We start from the raw sequence: 22918 nt of genomic DNA on the forward strand, positions 1-22918 counted from the left end.
GTGGCGTGGGGTTTGGGGGGCTGGAGGGGGACCCCCCCTAATATCCACTAAAACCATGCAACGTTGCATGGAGCTGCCCAGTGCTGAAATTACATGACTGGACAGCTCCATGTAATGTTTCAAAGTTTAAAAAAAAAGGCATTTAAATGCAAATATACACGAAACAATTTGAAACATATGGAGCTGTCCAGTCCTGCACTTACAGCACTGGACAGCTCCATGTAACGTTTCAAGATTACAAACAAAAAGGCATTGAAATGCTACTTTAAACATGTAAAAGTGTTTTTCAGTTGAAACCAATCCATGACTATTGTCGATGGATTGGTTTAGAAAGAAATGCACTTTCGATGTTAAACATAGCATGTCGTACCTTTTGATTTCGAAACTTTTGTTTCAAATCTTTCACTATTAGAATCTTTTGATTCGAACAAATGACCCTAAACCATCCAGAAGGCTGTCTGGGTCCGGGACCACGCCATCTACAACTGGCTCTCACTAAATACTCTTCCTCTAGCTCTTTATGGTCCTCCGGCACCAACTCTGTGTGTCAAGCGCTTCGCTAAACAGCGAGCTGGTGGCCGATCTCTTTCCTCGGCTAGCGCCCTCCTATGGAACAGCCTCCCTCTTCCTCTTAGTGTTGAGCTGGATCTCCTCAAATTCCAGAAACTCCTCAAGAGCTTCCTTTTTACCACCTCCAAACCTTACTCCCTTCCTCTGCTAAACCACACAGTTGCAGAGATTGGTGCCATGGCCCTTATTTGTCCTCCCGGGTCCTGGCCTCACACACCCAATCATTTTAAGCCTCCGCCCGCTCCCAGCACTTGTCGCTCCCAGCACTTGCCTCGGGAAACCCACTGCCCTATGCCACCATAGGCATGCACTTACTTATTATTGGCAGCTGACCACTCTCACCAAGTCATAACTGCTTACACCCTAGCACTTAGCCCCCCGGCCCCCGTCTTCCTCATCCCTTATCTGTGCACATTCTGAATGCTCACAAGGCCTAGTAGGTCCGCCTCTATCTTCATTGTTATATTTGCTTCTTTCCCATGTTCCCTCCGTGTTGCCCTGTGGGCGTTTTGAAACACGATTTACTTGATGTATAAGCACCTTACAAATGCACAATAAATGCATACAAATATGCCTTTCAAATTCCAAAAAAGACAGTTACCTATACGTTTAGCCCTTTCGATGACCATTCACAGGGCCCTACCCCACCTTCCTGGAAGCGATCAGTGGTATTTCCGATATTTAAGAAGGGGGACAGAAGTGACCCTATGAATTATCGACAAATATTGACTTTCAAGATATGCTAGAACAGCGCATGTTACTCCGGGTGCAGCTAGTGAAAGGAAAAAAGTGCAAAACAGCAAAGACCACATTTTGTATAGCAAACAATCAGGCCAATAAAAAAGTGTTGAAAAGTAACTAGCTTAGTGAGGTGAACAATCCAAAGAAGCTGGACTTTGAGATGTAGGGACTACAGTCCTCTTATAAAACAAAATACATAAGGATTACATACATATGAACTCACTGGATCGCTTTACTGACCAGTCACAAGTAAAGCCAGAATGAAAAACAGTCCGGGACAGAGGTAATCTTTTGGCTACAGGTGGAGCTGTTCATTTCTTACCTCTCCATTCAGGTACAGCATGTCAAAGGCATAGACGCACACCTGCACTTTAATCTCAGAGGCATCCACGTCCTGGAGTATCAAAAAATAGAATGTAAGATCCAAGGTAGATAAGCTAAACAGGCATGCAGTCATTCCTATCACTAGAGGGAGAGCCATGATCTTTCCAGCACCTGCACACCTCAGGGGTTAAAAAATAAAGTGCTGGAGAGCTGTATTTAGGTTTGCAGAGGAGGTGATATAGAGAATGCTAAGAATTTATTGGTGCTGAAAACATGCTACAAAGAACACGAACTTCATCCTGGACAGCATCATTAAACTACAACAGCTAACTTATAAACTGAAAACTCATATCAAAGCCTAGTGTGCTCAAATTTAAGATGGCCAAGCTTCATACTCTTAAGGTACCAACAATTCATACCACTCCCCACCACACCCACCGACTATAAATGTTTCATACATGGGCCTCATAGCTGCAGGTTCCTTATGGCAAGAAAGAGGTCAAGCACATTTGTTGTTATATACTTAAGGAGTACATGTTTAAGAAATTAAAAGGCCAGCACTAATTACAGCTGAGGAGGAGGGTAGCATGCACATGCAACATGCAGACACTAGGATCATGAGGTCGGTGGTCCATAAAGTACCATTTCCATCACACAAAAAGGTAAATGTGCACGCCACAAAACCACCTAGTTATTTCTACAAGGAGAGCTGGTATAAATGGAGTTTGTTTGTGCAGTGTATGGGACTCGCATCTTACAGAGAAAAGTATTTTAAAAGCCTGCACATCAGTAACGGAGACCATCCACCCCTCCCACTTACACAGCATAAACATGAGTAGCAAATGTCCTAAGAATGCAAAAAATACAGCTACCTCAACCAAAATCCCCTCCTCTTTACCCCTCAAACGAAGGATCGTAGTAGGTCAAGAACAGTTGTCGTTAAGCACGAATTAAAGGGAATTACCAATACCAGATAGGAGCTGTACGAACCTTCCTCTTGCGTGTGGTTAAAATTTGGAAAGGTTGAATCTGTTTCTTCTCCGCGTCCCAGGCCACAGCTTCCGTGTCGAGGATGCAGGAGGTAACAGTGTCTTTTTTGCCCTGATGAAGAAGGTGGTCAGCACAGAGCAAATTAGGTAACCATCTGCATGCTGTTGTCGCCTACTCAAAATGGACTGATGAATTACGTTACTACCACAGTTGACAGATTTACTGAAAAGGCTACTTAACTGTACAGTGTAAAGATCATTTGCATATCCCTATTTTTATTTTGAACGATCTTAAATGGTAAAGGACACTCCAAGCCAAACATGACGCTCTACACATGAGCACCTGACCTTGGGGCTAGAGAAACCCATACATCACTGCCATGAAGTGGTGCTACAGAACCTGAGAGGGCATTGTAAAAATGTATGTAATCCAGCATGTACAGCCAGTGTGGTGGTGCAGGTATGGTCTGCAGCCTATCTGCAAATATTCAGGATTGCCAATTGTGTGCAAGGCTGGTAACAATGTGGGGCGGTCATCCATTAGTGGGCACATATAAGGGATGGGTGGGGAAGGACACAGACCATAAACTGCGGCCCCAAAAGAAACTAAAGAGAACTGCAGTTTTTCAAATGAAAGTAGTTGACCCCTTCCATTTGGAGGGTAGTGCTATATTGTGTAATGTGGCTGTAAAGGCGAGGAAGGGCACCACTAGAACAACATATCCCTGTGAGACTTCAAATTCCATCCTGCAAACCTCTTTAATGCGAGACCCCTGTATTTGACAGTTTCCAAACTGGTTTACCAGACTTGTTCACAGAGAGGCAAATACTGCACATACTGTAGGAGGCACTGTTAAGCCTGTTTTTATTCAACCACTACGTGTTGAGATAGATTTCCAAAATGAACACTGGGGGGCGGATTTTGGAAGGTCAACCTATTATGTTGAACAGGGAAGGCACTGAAGTCTAGCCAAACCCAACCAAGAAAAGGTAGCAGAGCGGCAAGGCTTAGACTCAGGAGAGGTGTGAGCAGTCTAGGGCTACAAGGTGTCCACACAAAACACCAATAATTCCAGTTAGACAGGTAAGTCTGAAATATGCAATTAGTTATTAGGCCTTTAAAATGCACACTAAGCAAAAGAAACCTCTAGGCAAATGTCATCACACACTTACTAGAACACAGATCTACACATTCATCCTTAGAAGATGGAAAGCATTTGATTCAATAACCAGTGTAAAACAGTTTAGTCGGATGCATGAAGCTCAGTAAAAACACTTTAGAATAACCATAACGCAACTTCAAGCACTTAGTAAGTCCATTCCCAAAATGGTTGGCCCTTTAAGTCATCAGTTCACACATTAAACTTTTCAGGAAGGTTTACTATGCGACTGGACAAGGCCAGTGGTTAGGATTCAAATGTTCTAAAAAGATGAGAACATTGTTAACTCACTCAATTCCCAATACACTAGGAAAGGGATCTATGACCTGTTCACCACCAGCCAAAGCCAGGAAAAAGATGGGCACAGGACACTCATGTAACCCTATGGAGCACAAGGTGGGGAGAAGAAACAGGTAGGTTAACTTACCACCCTTTCTCCAGAAACCACTGCTGAGGTTCTGAATTCCATTGGAGACAATCTTCTGTGCTTGGAACGTTGGAGGGAGGCACAGGGGTTGCAGGTGCAGAGGTAACTTTCAGCATCGGAATTTAGTTATATTATGTCAGTCACGGTGCTTGAATTTCAGTTCAAGGCACATTCTAGCTGGACACACAAGGTGAACAAAAGTTGACTTCTGCATATCAGGTGATCTCGGTACACCTCCAGGAATCGAAAGAGATTGTAATGGAGTCACCAAAGTCAGGTGGTGACAAGCAATCATCAATGGACAAAGGAGCAGGCCCTGCATGGCTTCCATTGATGCAAGAAGGCTGGAAATACAGGAGCAGGATTCTTGAAATACAAGCTGAAAATCCCCCAAGTTCCAACAATGCACTGGGAACGGCAACTGCTGCAGAGAGGTAGCCAGGAGAGCTGGTCAGTCCATCAGTTGATTCAGAGGCACTTCCTAAGGCTCAGAGGACCTGGACCCTTGAGGAGGGGTACAGACTGGTAGTTCCCACCGGCCCAGGGATCGAATTACAAAGTCCTTCTTGAAATCGAGATAGGAGCAGGGCTTCACCAGGACTTCCCTAGAGTTGGTGTTGGTCAGCTGCAGGAGTCGTCCTCCGGTCGTCAGCAGGCTGCACTTCGTAGGGGTCTTGATTCCAACTATGATCTGTGTTAGGCAAGATTGTATGTAGTAACCCTGTGGGAGAATACAACAGCCTTGTCCTCTTGGCAATGGGTAACCCAACCTTTGGTATATGCCTGTACTACACAAGTTGGTACAGTGACCGAGCAGCCAGGCCTATCTCAGTAGGGGTCAATGTGAGCTGTAGGGTTGTAACAGAGTTTCACAGTGACAAGTATTCAAATAACACTTATACTCAAGGATTCTTGATTAAACAATTATTTATTAATTTAACAGTCGGTTTTATACACTTCTTCAGTTTAATACAGTATGTAGATACCCTTTTGGGATGGCACACAGAATTTCTTACACCCTCAGGTGACTTCAATAGTTATGACACTGTGGACATTAATGTATCACTCATTACCCTTTAACTGTAATACTGAAGTTGTGGCCAAAAGGAAATAATTAGGGAAGGAAACAATGGTTAACAAGTTTCTCAAACAGGTAAGCACTTTAGAATCCCCCAATGCAATGTAGCTTAACCCTTTACGATCTATACAAGTAAGGTATGTATGACTTTTTGGAGGAACAGTTAAACACAAAGTCAGAGGGTAAGATGAGTCTGCAGGGAGCCAGGACAGCCAATGTCAATGGAGCGAATTCTGAGCGGAGGCACTTCTTTAAGATAGGCAAAAGTCTTCCACAATGTTAAGAGTATTTGGTTGTAGAAAAGAATCCCTGCTGGGCCACAGGATGGGAGGCTTGTGAAGGACAAAGCTGCAAGCAACTCTGAAAAGGGCAGCAAATGCAAGTCTCCAGTGAGAGCAAGCAAGCTACATACAACAAGAGGTAAGTACCCCTAGTTTACAGTACCTTGAGTCTGAAGAAAAAGGATCCAGCTGGCTTCTGTTCCTATTGTAGTTCCTGGTCCTCAGTCGTGGGGACAAGAGGGAGGACGCCGGCAGCAATGGGCAAACTTTGCGGTTTCAGCTACTTGCAAATAGCACCACTGCTGTTCTTGGACACCTTGTGGACTTACCTTGCTTCTGGGGTCCAGCACTCTGTGGAGGTGGCTCGGGCTTGGTCAGTCCTGCTTCGAGGGAGTCTGGAAGATCTTTCTGGAGCTCGGGTTTAGCTTAAAGGTGATGCACTCGTTCTGGTATTCCTGTCGCCTAGGCACTCGGTTCCTGCAGCAGCAAAGAAGTACAGCCAGCAGAGAGAGGGGTTCCAGGCAAGTCCGTCTTGGGGCCGTTTGGTCCCACCAACCCAAGGGGAGAAGTCTTCCTTTCCGTATTCTCTAGTCTACTAGAAATTTGGAGCTTCAGCACTGCAGCAGGTCTTCACCTGGCAAACCAACAGTCCAGGAGCATGCAACCAGCTTCTTCTGTTTCTTCTTCGGTTCCTTCGTCCAATGGTCGACTCGGCCTTCCTTGCAAAAGACCTCACCTTTTATGCAATTCTCTCCCATTCATTTGCAGCCTAGCCGTCACTCACACAGAAGGGTGGCTGTCCTGCAAGGACAGCCAGTCAGCCAATCACCTTTGGGTGCATTCCTGTAACCAAGGAGACTAAGCACAGGGAGTTTCGGGAACCTCCCTCGCATCCTGCCCTGCCAGAAACGCTGGAGCCAGAGGCGGGCTTCACCAGTGAATCCTGCCAAAGACAAAATGAACAAAGGGACCAAACCTGATTTGGCGGGCAGAGTAAATCTCAAGAAGGATCTTACCACAAAGAAATGGCAAAAAAAGAAGACCGGGGCAATTTTGACAAAATGGGCACCAATGGGTGCAATACTGCAGCTGAGGATTCAGCCTGCAGTAAAAATGCACAATGGTAGGGAAAAGTAAACCACTGCCGCCAGCCATTAATTGTAGAAAGGGTAACAAAAATGTTACATGAGAAGGTAGACAAAGGGGATACTAAGTAACCCCTCCAGCACTCTATGTAAAATAGAGTGTGCTGGGTGTACAAAGAGAAAAAAGGTAAGTAAAGTCAATTTCACTGGAAACAGTTTATCCAAGAGAGCGTATTTAAACCTTGGAGAAATACAAAGGACTTCTGTGTGACACTGCACCCAGGGTGCTGCGTGTCAATACAAAAAGATGATGCCTATGGAGTTTGCCTGACTCCAAAACCAAAAGAAACAAAGGGTACAAATCAAAAATACATGAGAGAGTGGGAAAAGGTCTTAATCTCTCCAGGATAAAAAATAAAAGTACTAAAGTCCAGCAAAAGAGCTGGGGGTCTCTAAGGTAGAAGGGAATTAAAACATTTCTGAGAACTCTTCCTAACAGATAACCTGCATACCTTTTTAACTATAAAGCATAAGGGCTCGAAGCTAGAAAGGTGGGCAAACATCTTTGTTTTGTTTTATTCGGATTTATATAGTGCACAACAGCCCAAGGACATCGTGGCACTTGTTACAGTACAAAGCTTAGTTACTTAGTTACATGGTCATTAGCAATATATATACAGGTTGCAATATAGTTATAGTCATTAGCAGTATATATACAGGTTACAAGATAGTTATATTACATTTGTGTTATATTACAATATACATGGCAGAAGTGGAGGAGGCAGTCCTCCACTTGCTAGTTGAGGAGAGTGGCCTTGAGGTTGTTGCGGAAGACAGAGATGGAAGTGTCAGCTCTAAGGGTGGCAGGGAGTGAGTTCCAGAGTTTCGGTGCAATATAGGAGAAGCCTAGACCTGCCGCTGTGGCTCTCTTTATGCGTGGTATCTGTAGCTGGTTGGTGTACTGAGCTCTGGTGGGGCGAGTGGATGTGGTCCTTGCTATTGCTTCAGATCGGTATGCTGGAGCGGTTTTGTTGATGCATCTGTGAGTGATGGTGAGGATTTTCAGAGTAATACGGTCTTTGACCTGGAGCCACCGGGCTTCACGTCTGGCGTGGGATATATTGTCTCTTCTGGGGATGCTCATGGCTGCTCTGAGGGCATTGTTTTGTGTGGTTTGCAGTCTGTGAATGTTTTTGGAGGAGGTGCCAGCTAGGAGGGCGTTGCAATAATAGAGTTTGGCTCCTATAGTTGCTCTAGCTATGGCCAAGCAGTTGGGGGTGGATAAGTAGGGTTTAATGGCACTGATGAGTTTGGTGCTGAAAGCTGATGCAGAGGCTATGGCGCTGACTTGTTTGTTCATCGATACATTTGCATCAATGTGAACACCTAGAGTCTTGACAGAGGATGATACAGAGATGATTGAGTTGTCTATGTTGAAGTTGTTGTATTGGGGCTTAGTTTCGATGTGTTTGTCTGGCCCAGGATGAGAATTTCAGTCTTCTCCCCATTAAGACAGAGGCCATTGATTGCCATCCAAGCTTGGATAGTGGCATAGATGTTGTGAAGGGCCGTGGCGTCTTGGTGATAGAGTCCAGATAGGGGTAAAAGTACTTGAGTGTCATCTGCATTGTTTGTATATGCAACACCCATGGAGTCAAGTAGGTCAAAGAGGGGTTTTGTGAAGGTTATAGAGGGTGGGGGCTGTACAAGATCCTTGGGGGACACACCAGCTTATAGTGGTAGGATCTGCGTTAGCTGTGTCGGAGTAGACCTTCATGGCTCTTCCTTCAAGAAAGGAAGTGATCCAGGATGCTGCTTGATTAGTGAAATGGGCTGCATGGGTGAGATGGGTGGTGAGTGTTTGGTGATCTACCAGGTCAAAAGCAGCTGACAGATCGATTGACTTGTCCATGATCTGTGAGATTTGATTTTTTTAGGTCTAATAAGGCGGATTCTGTTCCATGCCAGACACAGAAGCCAGATTGTCTTTTGCCTATTATGGAGTTAGCTTCTATGTATGATTGGATCTGGATGTGAGCTGCTTTGTCCAGGATTTTTGGAGGAACAGGACTGTTATCGGTCTGTAGTTGTTGGGTTGCGCTGGGTCAAGTGAGGCCTTTTTTTTTTTTTTTTTAAGTGGCCGCACCCAGGCTTCCTTGAGATTGTTTGGGACAGTTCCTGTTTGGAAAGATGCGTTAATGAAGGCAGTAATCAGGGGTGTAACTTCATTGGCGCATTCCTTGATGATTTTGGGAGGTCAAATGTCTGCTTTGCAGAGGAACGGTTTGAGGTTTTTGATGAGATTAAGGACCTCAGGTTCAGGGACGTCTCTGAAGGAGAATTGAGCGTGATTGAGATTTTATACGGTTGTCTTGTGTAGGGCGGTTGGTTTTTTGGTTTGGGAGGGCTTTGCAGTGGTTTTGGATTTTGTTCTGGAGGAGTTCTTGGAATTATGCAGGATTTATGAAAAAGGCATGAAGGGTCATAATGGTGAAATTGTGGGGGGGGGGCCCGAAAAAGGAGAATGCAGGAATTTCTACTGCACCACCACCATATGAGTCCTATCCTTTATCGCCGGCAGAGGTATACACAGACCCCAAGTTCGTACCACCATTTTCCCCAGCAGCTACTCCAGTGGTTGCAAGACAGACATATGTAACACATCAGTTACGATTTCTAAGAACTGGGATCTGGAGGAAAGTGGAAGGGTAACTCCTTCAATGGTCAGGGCTGCAGAGAGGTTGAAAAAGGAGAGCAGGAAGGGGATAACTCCCCTCACTGCTAGGTTAGCAGATAGATTAAAGGGTGGAGGAGCAAGAAAGAGTGAAGCCCATAGAAGAGCAGTGGCAGGAGGATTGAAAATGAGAGAAAGAGGTTAGGCCTCTTCCTGCAACAATAGAGGATAGGCTATGGAGAGTGGTAGATGCGCAAGAACGGGAAAAGATGAAGGAAGCGCTCTGACTAGCGCAGGAAGAGGTAATGCTGTTACGGCGGCAGAGAGATGAAGAGCGGAAGGAAGTGAAAAGACAGGTAAGAGATGTAGAAGGAGGATGGTGGAGACATGGGCAAATTCTTGTTAGATTGGACAACTTATCGGTAGAGGTGGCCATGGGGAACAGGGATGCTGCCATGGGTACAGAGGCTGAGCAGGGAGGACGGGAGATTGCACTCTATAGTAGTGTTGATGGTGCTTTTGTGCCTGTAGTAGGGTTAGGGGATGTAGTAGCTGGAGAGGAATGGGATGTGGAGCAAGGAGAGCAGGGTTTGGGCACCCTACCTCCCGCTCCAGTAGCAGCGATAAAAAAAGCACACCATGAAGCCATAGGGCACGCCAGGATATTTGCATGGCTGTACTAAGTGGTAGGGGAGAGATGGGGGAAGCCACAGTAAAAACAGGTACAACTCTGTTTCCATTGCTCCAGAACGGTCTGGGAAGGGCGCATTATGTCCGGTGGTCACACATGGACTGGAATAACTTGAAGACACTCCCTTTGCTCACTGCAGGGGCGGGGTGTGGATTTATGCATTGGAGAAGCATACTGCTGGTGTCATGTTGGCCATAGGGGACATGAAGAGCTTATTCACAACCCTAATGGGGGAATGGTCAGACGAGCTTTGGAAGAGATTGGGGTATCCAGGAGTTAAGTTGGATACAAATACTAATGATGGAGCAGCTTTTAATAATCTTAGGGCACAGGTATGGGGGCCTTGCAGGTTTTATTTCCCAATATGCCGGATATCAATTCGATTTTCGCCAAGATGATGAAATTGGATGGTCCTGCCACACACAGTTAATTCAAGAGATGTGGAGGGCAGAAACGGGAGAAACATGGGACAAGAACGAGGTGATTTTTAACCACATGCTGAAGGGACTTCTGAAAGCAGTCCTGCATGATTTAGATAAAGTAGTAGGGATGGAGGCCATGAGTTGGCCAGAAATTCAGGCACACATTGTGCATTTTTGCAAGAGAAGACAGGAAAAAGAGGGAGCATGTACAGCAGGCAGAAAAAAGCAGATGCTAAGCTCATTCAAAAGAAATTGTCAAAGATTTGTTTAGAAGGGGCAGTAATTACAAATTCTATGGAGGGACAGCAGGAGCAACCAGGAAAACAGGAACACAGTGAAGCAGGTATGACGCAGGGTTGGGTGGATGGGTATGTTCCCGGTCCAAGGCCAATGAGGGTTTATGAGGGGCAGAGGAAGATTTCCACAGGGAAGTGGGTCATTTGTTGGGGTCTGAGGAATGGGTCCCCGGTTTAATGGGCCAACAAGAAATAATTATGGAGGATTTCTATGGGATTCTGTGTTGGTTGTGTGGAAGGTTGGAGCATGTCTCACAGGATTGTCGTAAATGGCCACAGTACTTTAGCAAGGAGCTCAACAGATGCTGGCCCTGTGCCTGCCATATGCCCCAGGCTCTGTGCAATTGCAGCAGGCACAGGTTGACCAGAACCCAGTGACTGGAGCTGCACAGACCTTCAGGATCCCACCGACCATGCGAGCACAAGCATCACTGCAGACATGGGACAAGAATCCTTTACCCCAAAGGAACAGTAGCGCACTACACTGGAGCAAGTGTTTATGGGGGAATTCCTTTTCCCCTCCCACCAGATACTAATAACTACCAGGAATAGGACAGCACACGGGGATCTCTGATGTGTCCAGTCCAGTCCTTTTACCACCGATCCGGGAGAGAAACCCCGGATGGGTGTGCAGGTAGGTGACCAAACGTTTTGATTCATGGTTGACACAGGAGCTGGGGGGCGTGGCTATAGAGCCATGAGATGGGCAGTGATTCCTGCGGCGCTCCTGCCGTTCCTTAATGATCCTACTGAAATAAGATGCATTCCTAATACTACATTACACACCATTGGAGCTGTAGCAGTGTGAAGATATGGAGCACATCATGCACACAAGCGCCCAGTGAATCGCGATGTGGATCGAGTGCCGAGAGGCAAGGAAGTGTCCTGGGGCTCCAACGAGAACTTAACAAAATGGCGACCAAGTGAAATTATCGCACAGAAGAGCCACGGCACATCGGGCATACAGCTGTAACCCGGAATAGGCAAGGGAGTACTGCAGCAGCCTTGCAATATAACACCGTTTGATGGTGCACAGCTGGCTGAGGGATCAGTGCAAGGAGGCCGGCAGTAACGACACGGCAGGCTCCGGATACAGATCGGTGCGCGGAGTGGAGGAGAGGGGAGGCAAACTAGGGGGCCAAGACCGTGGCACCCCAACCTTACGTGCCAGGTGCTTACACAGGACAGCTGGGCACAGAAGCAGTGAGAACGTAGGGACCGAGCCGCACCACCGAACAGCTGATATCAGAGGAATGCAGTGGCCGTCACGTTGAAACAGTTGACGATGGTAGGCCAGTGCGGCAAATAAAGAATGGTGGTACGGTAACGAATTAGTCCAGCCTGTGACTATACAGGGCGATGCAGAATGCAAGGTGTAGATTGCTGGAGAAGTCGACCCGATGCGCGAAAGGGATATAGTTGCCAGCGACTAAAAGGCTCAGTCTGAGCCCTTTGAAGCGACGCAATTGATTTAATGCTGCAGACATCACTGCACGTTTGAAGAACTGGGCATGGCATCAGCAATCCGGATCAGAAGCAACACGCTTTGAGCAACGTCAGAACGTTGTCCATGCACGGCTCCAACAAAGGGCCACTCAGATAACATTGGGCTACCAGCAATTGACACGGGGACAGGGTTACACTGTAGCACATACGGAAGCCACGGGCCAGAACTACAGTAAGCTGGGAAAGGACGAATGGTATTAACGCGACGGATCCCCACATATGAGGGAGGTCTGGATTCTGCACAACACCCTATGCTGCATGAAGAATACACCATAAGCTTGTAGGAAAGACAGGGAGCAAGCAAGGTACAAAGGAAGATAACCAAATGGTGAAACCCGGCGAACCCCTCCTACACAAAAGCAAGGGACTAATATTACTCCACAACCCCCAAGCAGCAGCTCAGCGGCCATCATCCACTAGAGTGTGGGGAACCAACGAAGGAACAGGGGGAGTGCGAGGCTCTGATATTAGCCAGGGCCTGAGACCTCAGGAGCAGCAGGTGCCTAAGATACCCACCAGGCACAGGGGGAAAACCCCGGACCCCAGGTGATGGAAGACCGCGGCGGCACAGAGGCTGGCAGAGAGTGAGCCGCAAGATGGAGGAGGCGCAGGCATAGTGCCAGCTGAATTACACCGAGGGTGAACCAGGACACATTGAGCAATCACAGACGTGGAATGTGATAATGAACAGAGCCAGGCAAAGCGGGAAACCCCTCTAATACCACAAACGCAGAGCGGCTGAGGCACGGCGGCCTTGCTCAGTGCCAAATCAGCATGGACCACGGATGCAGAGCAACAACAAAAAAGAAACCGCCAGGAACAGAATGCACTGTCCCCAACACTGGGATTGAGACTTATCACAAAGCAGCACCTGACACATCTGCCTTACTCGTGTGAAGATGGCATCTAAGTTGCCCAAAGCCAAGGGGAACAACCTACCCTAGAGGAGTTTGCTAAATCACCACAAGCAATGGAAGGGGCCAGACCTTAGGGACAGCACACACAACAAGAAGAAATTACAGCTCGCAACGACAAACAAATACTAGACGCCATAGCGGAATTAAAAGTATCTTGGGAGAGCAGGATGGGCGCTGCTATCCAGGAATGAAAGACCTTGCTAGAGTTCAAAATTGACGCAGTAAGTGTGGACGTTAATCTACTGCGACAAGATGTCCGAGCGCACCGGGAACTTGGAAAAGGAGGCAAAAGCCAACACCGGCGCGGGCTCGACCAATGCCAAAGAGATCTACATGCTGCAACAGCAAGTGCACAACCTCGAAAGCAGAGCTGAAGAAGCAGAAGGGCGTGCGCATAGAAATAATGTACGCATTGTAGGACATCCAGAAGGCGAAGAAGGATCAGACCCGACAAATTATGTAGAGAATATGTTATTGCAAGAGATAACCGGCGGAGCATTCAGCCAGGGGTTCGCAGTGGAACGAGCGCACAGAGCCCTGGTCAGGAAGCCGACGCCGGGAACCGAACCCCTCCGCGGCTGCTCATTGTTAAAATACTGAACTATAAAGACAGGAAGATCTTGGGACATTTCCGCAAAGGGGGGGGTGATAAGCAGAGCATCGGCAACCATCACGGCATACCCGGACTACACCCTCTTGGTGCAGAGACAGCGTATGAACTATGTGGCTGTCAAAAGGAGGCTGCGGGAGGTGGGCTACAGACACATGCTGCTGTATCCGGCGAAGATGAAGGTGCTCCATAAAAACAAGGCCCTTTTTTTTTGACTCACCAGAGGATGTGACGGCATGGCTGGACGCAAGGAACTGCCCATCAGGATCGGGAGACCAGGCGGAGAGGGAGATGGAGAAGTGAATCGGTACCTTCGCAAGACCACACGGGCGGACATGTAGATACTATGGAGTTAAGTACAGCACATATATTGACTTTGGGACTAGATTATAATCGCGCATTAGACCCGAACCCCAGATCTATAATATATACGATAGATAGTTGGCCTGAGTTGTGGAAGTTATGTAGTGCTTAACATATAGGAAATCATCACAAATTGTAACTCCAATGCATATGCGCAGGAGACGCACCTATACCACCCAGTAGTTAGATTAGGTAGGATATTAGTAGTAAAGTATCCACCTGCTGGGTTCTGAGTATCGGCTAAGCCGCAGAAAAGGACTAGATGCGGGGTAGCCCGAGATCCAGGGATGGAGCTGGGAAATTGTTTGGGGAGTTTGGGCAGTTGGGGACGGGAAGGGAGTTGGGGGATTTGCAGTGTTATTTATTAGTGGACAAGCTTACATACATGCGCGCTGGTGCTTAGAGCGGGACAGAAGTAGAGACTGGGAATTGCTGAAATATGGGAGACCTTAAGATAGTAACCTGGAACGTCAGGGGGCTCAATAGTTACCTGAAGAGAAACAAGATCATGATGTACTTAAGAAGGCAGAAAATAGACATTGCCCTAATGCAAGAAATGCATCTCACTAAAGAGAAACAAGAGACGATACAGAGGAAATGGAAGGAGACCACTATAGGTGCAACGTATTCGGCTTATGTGTTAGGCAGAAACCTGTGCAGTTCCCTCTGGGACCACTGCAAAAGATTTAAGACTACAGGTGTTTGGCAGTAAACCCACTTGGTAGCAGTCTGTACCACACAGATTCACTTGGTAGCTGTGGCTGAGCTGTCAGACTTCCCTCAAGAAGAGTTAGGCAGTATACAGAGTATTCACAATAGGTCAAAAGAACACAGTAGAACAAGTAAACACTGACCAGGGCTTGGTGTAAAAGAGATATAATTATTTAAAACCACAACTAGAAAATCACACAGGCACTAATAGTAAGCAATTCAAAAACACAGTCACTAAAAGATATACACTCCCTTAGAAGAATATTAGACAAGTCTTAAGTAAAGCCCCACTTATTTTCAGACAACGGTGAGCGCTTAATGCAGATGGCACTCTAATAATTCGTTTTAAAAGGGAGAGAAAAGCAGAGAATAAATTGAAACAGATCCCAACACTTTTACAAGAACACAACAAGAGAGGAAGGCAAAGTAAAACCGTGAGTTTTAGAGTTCAGTAGGCCGGATCCACTTTAAGGGGATCAAAACGAAATCTGTCCAAGGTCACACGGTTGCAGTGCACGAAAGTCTTGAAAAGGTTCAAAAAGAGTTGGACCAAAGAAAGGGACCAGTTAGAAGGTTAAGGCGGCCAGCCCAGTCTAGAAGGTTAAGGGGTTATTATTACCTTGTAGCAATCTTTAGAAAGGGAGGCCTGGCGGACACGGTACCTTAAAGTGGTGAGAATACTCCAGCGGGGGCAGTTGTTCCTGGCAGCGGATGCAAGTCGGTGCTTCGTCCGGGGGAAGAGAGGATCTCGTCAAGGAGGAAGACAGGAGTCCGTTGCACTGCCAGGGAAGAAACCAGCCGCGGAGTTCTCAGGTTAAATGAGCGGTCCTTTTAGTCGCGGTCCAGTGGTAAGTGGCTATCCAGTTGCCAGGGTGCTTGGCACGGGCAATTCGACCACAAGACGGTCTGGGGTGCGAAGAGAAGAAGGTAAAACTGGTTGTGCCCACCAGTCAGGGGAAGAAGCCTCTCCAGCCGGGAGATCCTCTCTGTCGTCGGGAAGTGGTGAGTTGGTTCCGCATGGCTCCACCGGTGGTGTCGTCGTAGCAGGTCGGCTCAGCTTCTCCCTCGTCTGATTCTCAGGTCCTGTGGCGACTTCTGAAGTTCCAGTCCCCAAAGCCCTGCTTTTATGCAGCACACCCCCATTCACTCAGCCTAGCTGTGAATCAAACATGCTAAGTGGCCGGCTCACCACTTGGGCCAATCACACAAGAGTGCGACCAAGGTAACTCAGTCCAGGGTGCCTAAAACCCTCCCACACCTCCTGTGGTACCCAGAGTGGCACCACTTTTGGAGGCTTCTGTGGAGAAGCCCGCCAAAAAGTGGAACAAAGGGCTCGACTTGGGTTGGAGTCACAGAAGAGAACACAAACGCCATTTTAGAATCGAGTCCTGGCAAAAAATACCAACCGGCGAATTAATATTAAATAATTAAACTGGCGGTATGTTCGAGGCTATGAGAATTAAATAATTAAAGGTGGTAGCCTCGAACAATGGGAAAATCCCATAGGGATATATTCGCGGTCGAATATAAAAAGTAGTTTCCATTGCCACCAGCCAAAACTCGATCAGGGGGGATGGAGATGTGCCCCCTCGACTAACAGACCCCGGGGCAATCAAATTGCCCCGACCAGTACGTCCACAATATGATGGTTTGTAGTGGTTTCTGTTCATAATTTGGGACTAGTAAAGCCAATGGTGACTTTACATGCCCTGGGAGACAGTAGTCAGTCCCAAGGTATGGAGTCTATGGGGGGTGTCACTATGACACCCCTGCGTTACTGCACGGAGGGTGCTGTGTAACACACATAAGAAAAACACATGAGACCCTATGGAGTAAAGGACCCCATAGCCCATAAAACACATAACCAGTCAAAGGAACACCATAAATCATGTCCAAGAGTGGGAGAAAAAGAGTCTCACTCTTGGCAGGAGAAAAAAAACAAACTCCAGAAATCCAGCAAAGCTGCTGGGGGACTCACTAGGTTAGGAACACTATGCCAGAGGGGTGATCACTTGGGTGGCACCACATGTCCCTTTCCAGTTGCTACAGACCACGGTGGAGGCGGATGGGAGGATGGTGGCAATAAGAGGATTGATAGATGATAGAAAACAAAGAAATATGCATTATTAATACATATGCCCCGAACCAAGACACAGTGGCCTACTTCAAGACCATATATGGTAAAATGGGTCCGTACCTAGGAGGGGGAGGAGGGGGGGGTTTATGGGGAGGTGACTTTAACTGTACGTTGGACCCGAGGGTAGACAGGTCGGATGGGAAATTCGACAAACCCACCCCGCTGCGAAGACACTAAAGACCCTGTTGGGAGACCTTCGGCTGGAGGACATGCGGAGGCTGCACCACCCACACGATAGACAATACTCGCATCACTCGGCCCCACAAAATCTGTACACACGGTTAGACTATATGTTTGCCTCACAGGAGATGATGGGAGAAATAGTGCGATCGGAATACAAAGCGAGGGTCCTCTCAGACCACTCGCCACTGGTCTTAACATGGCAATATGTGCCCCCTAGGGCTAGGATCCCAACATGGCAACTCATAGCGGAGGCATTGAAAGACACAATGTTTAGGGAGGACCTGAGAGGTGAAATTGTAGAATACTTCGAGAACAACACTGGGAGCGTTGAATCGGCAGGTACCCTATGGGAAGCATTTAAGGTGGTGATGAGAGGATCAGCTATAGCCAAATCTAAAGGGCTGCAGGGAGGCATATTACGGGAGCTGCAGAAGGCAGAAGCGAAACTGGAGACAGTTTTGGGTAGAGAGGGCAACTCCCGGGAGGATGCTGAAACCATTAACCAACTGCAGCACGAATGTGTAGGGCATTGGGAGAGATTATGCAACCTAAACTATAAGAAATATACAGAGAGACAGCATGCTGGTGGAGACAAGCCGGGGAGACTGTTAGCATGGTTGTATAAAAGTGAGACCCCCCCAGACTAACGATAAAAGCAATAACGGGAGAGAGTGGTCGAATATTGGATACCCAAGAGGGCGTGAACGGTGAGTTCCTTGAATTCTATAAACGACTGTATGGAGATGCAGGAGGGAGTGAGATGGTAGACACACTAGAGGACATTGGCTTATCAAAATTAAGTGCAGAAGAGCGAGAGGACCTAGATGCCCCAATTACACTGTAAGAACGAGAAGCAGTGGTTGAGCAACTACCCACCAGTAAAACCCCGGGCGCAGATGGCCTCCCCAGTGAGTTCTACAAAATGTACAAGAAAGAAGTGCTCCCCCCCGTTGCTGGAAATGTTAAATGAAGCATTCTAAACAGTAATATTGCCAGAATCTCAGAGAGGCGATCATTATCCCACTCCCCAAACCAAATAACCTGAGCATGGACTGTGGATCATACAGACTGCTGTCGATGCTGAATCAGGACAGCAAGATACTCACGGCAGCATTGGCAAATAGAATAAAATGGGTCATAAGTAAATTGATACATCCAGATCAGACAGGATATGTCCCACACAGGAGCATATCTAACAACCTCAGACGACTCCACCGGGTCATAGAGCACACAGAGGGAGACCCGAGCGAGATTGCAATTGTATCATTGGATGCAGTGAAGGCCTTTGACTCCGTTAGATGGCCCTGGCTGATGGCAACCCTAAAAGAATATGGGATGAGGCCTGGGTATCTGAGGTGGGTGAAATTATACTACAGCTCACCGTTAGCCAGAGTCAAAACAGGAGCAATCATCTCAGAGATGGCAACTTAGCAGGGGCACCAGACAAGGATGCCCATCGTCCCTGATGCTGTACAAACTAGCAGTAGAACCCCTGGCGATATACCTAAGACAACAATATGAGGAAGTGGGGATTCACACAAAAGGGGGACCACACTTGATTTCATTATACGCAGATGATATGTGGTTATTCCTCAAGTAACCCGAGGAAAACCTCCAATACATTCTAGAGGTAATGGAGCGATTTGCGCTGCTCTCTGGTATTGCAGTTAATCCCAGGAAATCGTGTATATTCCCCTTGGAGGTACATGGGGTCCCGCAGGAACGACTGCCAGTCTTACAAATACCATGGGAGACCAGTACTTTTAGATACCTGGGGATTGACATCACACAGTGGAAGCAGAATACAAATATACTGAGAAAGCGGTAGCGAACATTGAGAATAGCATGAGGTTCTGGACTAAGCTCCCCTTGGCCATGATGGGGAGGGGGGGCGTTGCTTAAGATGGTTGTACTGCCTAGGCTATTACATTTTTTGGGAACATACAAATACAGGATACCCAAGCGGTTCTTTGCCAAACTCCAGAGCATATGCAGGGGCTTCATCTGGCATGGCACTAGGAACAGAATAGCCCTATGGAGATTACAGAATACATATGAAAAGGGGGGTATAAAACTGTCGAATTTTGAGATCTATTATCTGGCTAGTCAACTGCAGTATGTGGCTAAATGGTTAACTGAAGACTCAACGTCTGAGACCAGACTGTTGAGATCCAAATGTGCCCCGTACTTTTTGAAAGAAATGACATGGTCGGAAATAATGTTGGCAGACCAACCCGACACAGCCATTGAAATGATATATGATGTCGCAGAAGGAGGGCATGAAGTTTCCCGAATCTATGAGCTGCTGATGTCCAGGGTGGGAAAAGAAGTGGCCCAGTTAAGACGAGATTGGGAAGAGGAAGCAGGGAACTCATGAATGGCAGGTTATGGGAGCGGGCCCAAGGGTATCACAAAAAGGGTCTAGGAATGTGCGACTACAACAAATACAACTATATATAACCAACAGGGCATACATGACCCCCCCAGAGGATAGTTCAGTTCAAGAGCGCTGAACGGCAAACATGCCCCAAGTGTGAGGACGAAAACGCTGAGATGATACACATGTTCTGGGCATGTCCGGAAATTGGGAAGTTCTGGGAAGAAGTGGCCCACTGATTAAGCGAGAAAGGGATCAAGCTAAACGTCAAGTCAGTGTGGGCATGTATGTTAGGGGGGTTCACTAGACTGCGTACACTGAGACATGTAAGCAAACTTAAGGACTTGGCTTATATACTGGCCAAGCGCAGAATTGCAATGGGGTGGAAAGCAAGCAACAGACCGAGGGTAGAGGTCTGGTGGTATGATCTCCAAAAATGGACCAAAGCTGAAACGACAGTGTGGAATGAGGCGGGTGTGAGGGGTGGGGAGGAGGTAGCAGAAAACCTGACGCCTGGAAACACCTAGTGGCCACACTGTCAGCATCTGCCCAGGACTACCCGAGCGATGATGAAACTTCTGAGAACACAAACGGGGAGGTAACCCCATAAAGGGTAAAAGCGTGTGAAGTGGAGTAGGCTCGAGTTGGGGGGTGGGTAAAGAGAAGGCAGTAGATACTTAACAATATATATATGATGCTAAAGTATTATAACTTTAAATGCTGGTTGGTTGAATGTTGATTGTTGTAAAAATCAATAAAACTTCTTTAAAAAAGAAATTGGTTGAACAGGAGCTACCAAGTCTTGAAGATGGGCACATGAATTCTCTGGGGCTGTCTCGTCAGTTCCTTATACTGAAGATCTTCATATCAAGGTGGGTAATCAAAATTTAGCAGCCCCTATGTTGTATTGTATGAATACCCCAGCAAATCTTTGGGAAGGGACAACATAAGCAAGTTGCAGATGTCGATTGCCTTCATGGAGGAAGGTATGCTCAACCCCAGGCTTGTTTCCAGTAAGGGAAACAGCACATTTTCAGACCCATTGTAGCGACAGTGCGATTAGGGGTTCCCGTGCATACAGCATTGTTCTTCTATGCGGTGATGGTTTTGTTGAGTCCCGGGGATCAGAAATCAGGCTTGGCGAGTATCTTTTTATTTTTATTTCGGCCTGATGTGTAGCAGGAAGTAACACCAGCTGCCATTGTTACAATTTTCTTAGCGGCTGTAGTGATTAAGTAGGACATACTGGTTCTCTCAGGCACAGAGGAGGAAGGCAAAGAGTGATGCACAGTTCGGTACATCGTTCCGACCTTATCGCTAAGGGACGTGTCCAACAAACAATTGTTCGAAGACACTGATGAAACAGGAGAGATGGTCTTTGAAATTGGGGTGCCTTGCCAGATAGCGATGAAACAAAGGGAAGTATCACAGACAATGCTCATCATTAAGAATACATAGTCATTTTGGAAGGAGGATTTGGGATAAGTGCTGGACCCTTTGTGGACCAGCAATACTCATGATGTGGGGCTGCTAAAAAGTGTTTGATCAGTGAGGACAACATTGAAACCCGGTGCGATATTACCCTAAGTTAATAAGTACCCCATGTCCAAGAAAGCAGACTAAGGGATTTAGGAGAGCATTATTGCATTGCTAAAGCAAGGCATAATACTACCCTCTGTGTCCCCATGCAATACGGGTATCATCCTATGAAGAAGGTAAATTGGTCCAGTTGGAGGATGGTCCAGGATTTGCACCCGCTCAAAATTATTGAGGAATATCCGGTGGTCCCCACATCCTGCCATCATTCTCTGCAACATCACTACTGGGTCGACCCACTTCACTGTAATGGATTTAAAAAATGTTCCCTTACACCCAGAGTTTATGTATCATGGTCAGAGATTCCAACACATGAGGTTGCCCCAAGTGTAGTGGAAGTATTTTTAACAGGGTGGTTCAGATATATTTGAGGAATTTACATGTGTCCAGTACCCTCATTCAGTATGTGGATGATTTATTAGTCTGCAGCACTTCAGACGAGCAGTGTCGAGGAGCTTCAGAACGTTCCTCACCCGGCTTGCAGAGAAGGGGGTACAAAGTGGACAAAGAAAAATTGCAATACTGTCTGACAGAGGTAATTTACTTGGGGCAAGTAACATCGCCCACAGGAAAGAAGGTAATGCCAGAGAGCCACTGCAGTTCAAAATACGCCTCAGCCGGTCACAGTGAAATAAATGCAGCAGTTTTTGGGGCTCCAACTATTGTAGATCATGGAAACAAAGGGGGGTCTGGGAATCTCTCTACCAGCACGAACACAGCCCAATGACCTGTTCTTGGGTGAATAACCCCTGGGAGAGACTCTACCAAGTCTTTAGCTCACTGTCCTTTTCACAGAGAAGAAATTTCCCCGCATATCAGCCTTTGTCCTGCCCAGGGGCAGTCCAGCGCCGAAATGCTAGGCAATTCTCCTCTGAACAAGAGTACCATCAGTAACCCCATACACGTGTTTCAGCCTTGTTGGGCATCATCAGTGAGGTGAAACTGTTGCCTCTCTAAGAACAGTGAGCAAGGGATCCACGTCTGGATTGCCCTGTTAACTTAGGGTGAAACCCAAAGTTAATGTATGCAAACAAAGGGGGGTCTGGGAATCTCTCTACCAGCACGAACACAGCCCAATGACCTGTTCTTGGGTGAATAACCCCTGGGAGAGACTCTACCAAGTCTTTAGCTCACTGTCCTTTTCACAGAGAAGAAATTCTCACTGATGATGCCCAACAAGGCTGAAACACGTGTATGGGGTTACTGATGGTACTCTTGTTCAGAGGAGAATTGCCTAGCATTTCGGCGCTTGACTGCCCCTGGGCAGGACAAAGGCTGATATGCGGGGAAATTTCTTCTCTGTGAAAAGGACAGTGAGCTAAAGACTTGGTAGAGTCTCTCCCAGGGGTTATTCACCCAAGAACAGGTCATTGGGCTGTGTTCATGCTGGTAGAGAGATTCCCAGACCCCCCTTTGTTTGCATACATTAACTTTGGGTTTCACCCTAAGTTAACAGGGCAATCCAGACGTGGACCCCTTGCTCACTGTTCTTAGAGAGGCAACAGTTTCACCTCACTGATGATGCCCAACAAGGCTGAAACACGTGTATGGGGTTACTGATGGTACTCTTGTTCAGAGGAGAATTGCCTAGCATTTCGGCGCTGGACTGCCCCTGGGCAGGACAAAGGCTGATATGCGGGGAAATTTCTTCTCTGTGAAAAGGACAGTGAGCTAAAGACTTGGTAGAGTCTCTCCCAGGGGTTATTCACCCAAGAACAGGTCATTGGGCTGTGTTCGTGCTGGTAGAGAGATTCCCAGACCCCCCTTTGTTTGCATATTG

General features: G+C 47.1%; 1 protein-coding gene across 1 annotated transcript in view; it reads right to left on the reverse strand.

The window, feature by feature from the left end:
• Positions 1 to 22918, reverse strand: part of LIG1 (DNA ligase 1) — an 876776-nt gene that overhangs the window by 324782 nt on the left and 529076 nt on the right. The window contains exons 19-20 of the mRNA XM_069637540.1: positions 2626 to 2736; positions 1634 to 1705 (exon numbers count right to left, since the gene is read on the reverse strand). Of these exons, the coding sequence (XP_069493641.1) occupies positions 1634 to 1705; positions 2626 to 2736 (183 nt within the window). The remainder of the gene's footprint in view (positions 1 to 1633; positions 1706 to 2625; positions 2737 to 22918) is intronic.

Source organism: Ambystoma mexicanum, chromosome 1q (genome assembly GCF_040938575.1).
Source record: "Ambystoma mexicanum isolate Mex_15411 chromosome 1q, UKY_AmexF1_1, whole genome shotgun sequence".
NCBI lineage: Eukaryota > Metazoa > Chordata > Amphibia > Caudata > Ambystomatidae > Ambystoma > Ambystoma mexicanum.